The sequence below is a fragment of the Hydra vulgaris genome, chromosome 04 (genome assembly GCF_038396675.1).
Source record: "Hydra vulgaris chromosome 04, alternate assembly HydraT2T_AEP".
Lineage (NCBI taxonomy): Eukaryota > Metazoa > Cnidaria > Hydrozoa > Anthoathecata > Hydridae > Hydra > Hydra vulgaris.
Genome location: NC_088923.1, coordinates 13,612,501 through 13,617,500, shown reverse-complemented (window position 1 = coordinate 13,617,500; position 5,000 = coordinate 13,612,501). Strand labels below are relative to the sequence as shown.

General features: G+C 30.4%; 2 protein-coding genes across 2 annotated transcripts in view; one reads left to right on the top strand and one right to left on the bottom strand.

Annotated features, from left to right (window-relative positions):
- Positions 1-1,171, top strand: part of LOC136079582 (uncharacterized) — a 2,739-nt gene extending 1,568 nt beyond the window's left edge. Inside the window, exon 2 of the mRNA XM_065795504.1 lies at positions 1-1,171. This exon is cut by the window's left edge and continues 1,117 nt beyond it. Within this exon, the coding sequence (XP_065651576.1) occupies positions 1-1,138 (1,138 nt within the window). The 3' untranslated portion in view covers positions 1,139-1,171.
- LOC100212796 (cytochrome P450 4C1) overlaps positions 1-5,000 on the bottom strand; it is a 68,971-nt gene that overhangs the window by 42,490 nt on the left and 21,481 nt on the right. The window lies entirely within an intron of this gene.

The window sequence follows — 5,000 nt, the reverse complement described above, 5'->3', positions numbered from 1 at the left end:
TTTAGATGAATTTATTGAAATGGTTTATGAACAGTTAGATAGTTTACGAGTGCATCATTTTATATCAAAAAGTCAAGCCACCTACTACCAACATTTGAAAACTAATTTAAAAGAAAATCAAGCTTTGGTTCTTCTTGACTTTGCAGAAAACTATAGTTTTCTAATACAGGATGCAGTGCAAGGTTTTCACTGGAATAACAGCCAAGCAACTGTGCACCCCTTTGTTGCGTATTTTATAAAAGATGGAAAACTTGATAGTCAAAGTTATTGTGTTATATCAGATCATCTGAAACATGGAACAGATGCTGTTCATTGCTTTATCGGTAATGTTATTGATAAACTTAAACAATTACAAACATTTGAACACATTATCTATTTTAGTGATGGAGCTGCATCACAATATAAAAATTACAAAAATCTTATCAACTTATGCTACCATAAACACGATTTTGACATGACTGCAGAGTGGCACTTTTTTGCAACATCGCATGGTAAAAGCCCTTGTGATGGTGTTGGTGGAACAGTGAAACGTCTTGTTGCACGAGCCAGTCTACAATCACTAAACGATCCTATTGACACACCAAGCAAAATGTACAGCTGGTGTGTTCAACACGTCAAAGGAATATCTTTTTTTTTTGTTGACAAAGTTTCAATAGAAACACATACTACAAACTTCAATTTGGAAGAGAGATATCGTTCTTGTTCGACAATACCTGGGACACGAAACCACCACAGTTTTATCCCAATGTCACTTACCTCAATAAAAATAAGAAGAGTCTCATTTGATATTATTTGCACTAATGTGGATTTTTCTACTTGCAGAATTTATATTAATAAAATTTCCAGTTACTCACCAGGAGAATATGTGGCCTGCGTTTACGATGCTCAATGGTATTTAGGAAATATTCTTAGTATTTCAGAAGAGCATCAAGATCTTAATATGAAATTCATGAAAAAGTCTTTATGTAACAAGTTTACGTGGCCATGCAGAGATGATCTTTGTTGGGTACCTCTAATGCATATTTTATGCAAAGTGCAATCTCTTAAAGTCCAGTCAAACAGTGGAAGATTTTATAGTATTGACTTAAAAGAAATCAATGAGATTATTTTATTATTTGAGAAATTTAACTTTTTGTAAATTTTATTATTTTTGTTTATTTTCTTAAAAACATTTTGTTTGTTTTTCATTAAAAAAATTATTGTATTATAAAGAGGGGAGGGGACAGAGGGGAGGGGACTTTATCTATTGGGATTTAAAAGTTCTTTATCTAAAGGGATTAAAAGGCTTTAAGCATTGATATTTTTTAATTGATATTTCATAATAAATAACATTATATAATTCAATGCATTTATTTATTATGTCAATTTCAGAATTTTATGGAAAATTTACCTGACTTTTAGAGACTACCTTTTGGGGGTTATAAATAAGCGCCCATTAATTTTTTTGGTTTTTATTAATTAACAGTCTTTAATTGATGCGTATAAAAAATTTTATAAAAAAAAAAAAGTGCCATCTTAGGTAACAGATGCTTTGCATCACAGATCAATTTTACGAAAATCTCGATCTGACTCATTTTGGAGACCTATAACTTTTGAATGCAGCTCTTTAATCAACTGATTTTTTTAAAAATGTTTATCCACCACATGTAGATCAGCAGGCAATTTGATTTGTATTAACTTTGTAACTAGTTTTTAAGATTAAGGTCTTTAAAATCACAAAAAAACTTATTCTTAAAACAAAAAAATCAACTTTAGCCCGCCATTATGGAAAAAGTTAAGATGCCAGAAATAATATTTTTTTCTTTTTTCAAAGTATCCACAGCACACTTGCTATCTTATAATAATTGAAGTATAAAACTAACTTGTTCAAAAGTTATTGGCTGTTAAAAATGATGAAAAAACCCTTTTTTCTTGTAGAGTGAAATTTTATGCAAAGTAGCCCACTACTTAAATAGCGTTTTCTCAAGAACCATATTAGATATTGATCTAAAATTTTCAAAACATGCTTTTTACATATATATGTACAAAATCAAAAAATTTCAATAAAATCTGAGATGGTCCATAAGGGACCTTTGCACCACTTGGCATGGAATGACCCATATGGCTGTCGTTATATAAGCATTAGATGCCTGCCTTGCCAACAATACAACCCCCAGTATTTTCTTCCCCAGTAAAATATTGCCCTAAAATCATGACATGGGTGCATATAAAAGTGGTGGTTTATGGTTTGTGTCTCCTAACACCACAATAAATAGCCATATTTTTCTAAAATACTTAAAACATCACAAATACCCACAAGTTTGTGGGTATTTGTGATGTTTTAGCCATATTTTCTTAAAATACTTAAAACATCACAAATACCCTAATGTTTCAAAGATATTAATTTTGTTAATTGTTATGAAACTTTGAGCTGAAGAAAAGAGTTAGGTAAGTGTTTTATACTAATTTATTATAGCTATGTTCTTTAAGAACATTGAGCACTCTATTTATAAAATACACTAACATAATTTACATATACAGTGAGTAAAAAACTTAATCATGCAGCCAATAGAAATTAATAAAAATGCATTTTTCTCAAAAAGTATAAACTTTTTTGATTTATTTATATTAATTTAAACAATATATTTATATTAATAAACTTTCCAGCAATGACCAGCATTGAAAATATAGTGTCAAGATCAATCTTTGATCGAAAGATTCGAAAATAATCCAAGATCTTCAACAACAGCAGCAGCAAAAGAGTTGGAGGAGAGTTTTGGATTGTCTCTCATACCGCAAACAATTACAAATCGCTTGCATGAAGCGACTTTACATGGACGAACAACACGCAACAAGCCTTATATAAGCCCAATCAATAGAAAGAAGCGGCTCGAATGGGCAAAAAAGTACGTGGATAAGCCACAAGAGTTCTGGGACTCAGTCATTTGGTCTGAAGAGTCGAAATTCAATTTATTTGGCTCTGATGGAGCTGTAAAGATATGGAGGAAGCCAGGAGAAGAGCTTCAATTGAAGTATTTGAATGCCACAGTTTGGGGATGTATGGCAGCGAGCGGAGTCGGGAAATTGGCGTTTATTGACCAGAGAATGGATCAATATTTATATAAATAATTCTGCAAGATAATTTAAGTTCATCTGCAGAAATTGTCAGGTTGAAAGATAATTTTGTCTTTCAACACAGCAATGATCCTAATATATATATATATATATATATATATATATATATATAAATATATATATATATATATATATATATATATATATATATAATATATATATATATATATATGTATATATATATATATATGTATAGATATATATATATATATACATATATATATATATATATATATATATATATATATATATATATATATATATATATATATATATATATATATTATATATATATATATATATATATATATATATATATATATATATATATATATATATATATATATATATATATATATATACAGTGGGTGTTCATATTATTAGAAACACTGTCTTTTTTTTGAAAATTATGTGTTAAAGGTTATTTATTATAGAAATAAAAAGGTTGCAGACTATTTTTTCGTAACTTTTGAGTGTTGCGGTCTATATTTATTACAAAAAACATACTTATTTATATTTTTTTTTAAATAATTCCACTATTGTACAAGCAAAAGATTACATATTGGTGATTTATTTTAGTATTTTGTTATCCCTCCCTAGGCACTTATTACCGCTACTACACGTCTTGGCATACTTTCTATGCATTTTATTGCATTATTTTGAATATCTATGTTATTGTGCCAGACTTTGATCATCTTTTCAATTAATTGTATTTTGTTGGTGATCATTTCAGAAGCAATTTCCCTTTTCATGATCTCCCACAGATTTTCAATAGGGTTTAAATCTGGTGAGTTTCCAGGCCATGGTAGCACTGGAATTTTCTTTGCTTTTAGGTTCTCTGTAACCTTCTTTGCTTTATGGCATGGGGCAGAATCATGCATAAATGTAAATTTTTGGTTCTTTGGGAACTATTCCTTCAACTGTGGTACCAATCTTGTGTCAAGAACTTTTATGTATTGGTCCTGGCGCATAGCGCCCTGTTCCATGTCCACTAATGACAGACCATACCATTATACTTAGAGGATGCTTTACACGTTCTAAGATGCAGTCTTTGTGGAATTTTTCTCCAGCTCGTCTACGCACAAACTGTGATTTGTTCATCAATATCTGGATTGTCGATTCATCCGAGAAACATACCTAAACAACATCAAAAAAACTTATAAGTCAAAGTTTTAATGTAGGCAAATCTCTAAATGGAATGTGTACAATTATAAATGAAGTACTTACATTTTTCCAGTCATCGACGGTCAAATGCCGATGACTTTTAGCCCAAGCAAGGCGCTTTTGTTGCATTGCTAGAGTGAGCTTAGGCTTTTTAGCAGGTCAACAGCATCTAAATCCTTGTTCTTTGAGTCGGCGACGAACTGTCATTGGAGATACTGGTAATCCAGCATCTTGTATTAAAGTGATTAGTATTCGCCTAGGCTTATTCCTATTTTCTAGGCAAATATCTCCTATTTTTCTATCGTCTCTTGGCGTTGTTAGTCGTTTTCTACCACAATGTCCTGTTCGTTGAGGAGTATTATCAGCATTTTTGTCCAGATTTTTTTTTATTCGGTTGACTGTTGCCACTGAAACCTTTGTCATTGATGCTATACACCTTTGAGAATAAGAAGTACTCTTCAATAATGCTCCAACTTCTCTTTTTTTTGAGGGTGAAACATCTTTTGCCTTTCCCATATTCAACAAAACACGTGATTCTAGTAAATCGTTATAGAAGTCAAACTATATGTAAAAATATTGATTTAATCATGTTTAAATGTAAAATATAGACACATAAATAGAACTCAATAACAAAACAATAAAAAAAACTTTGAAAACTTTAAAAAGAGAGCAATACACAAACAGCACTTCACGCGACAAAAACACAGGTATAACTGCCAAAA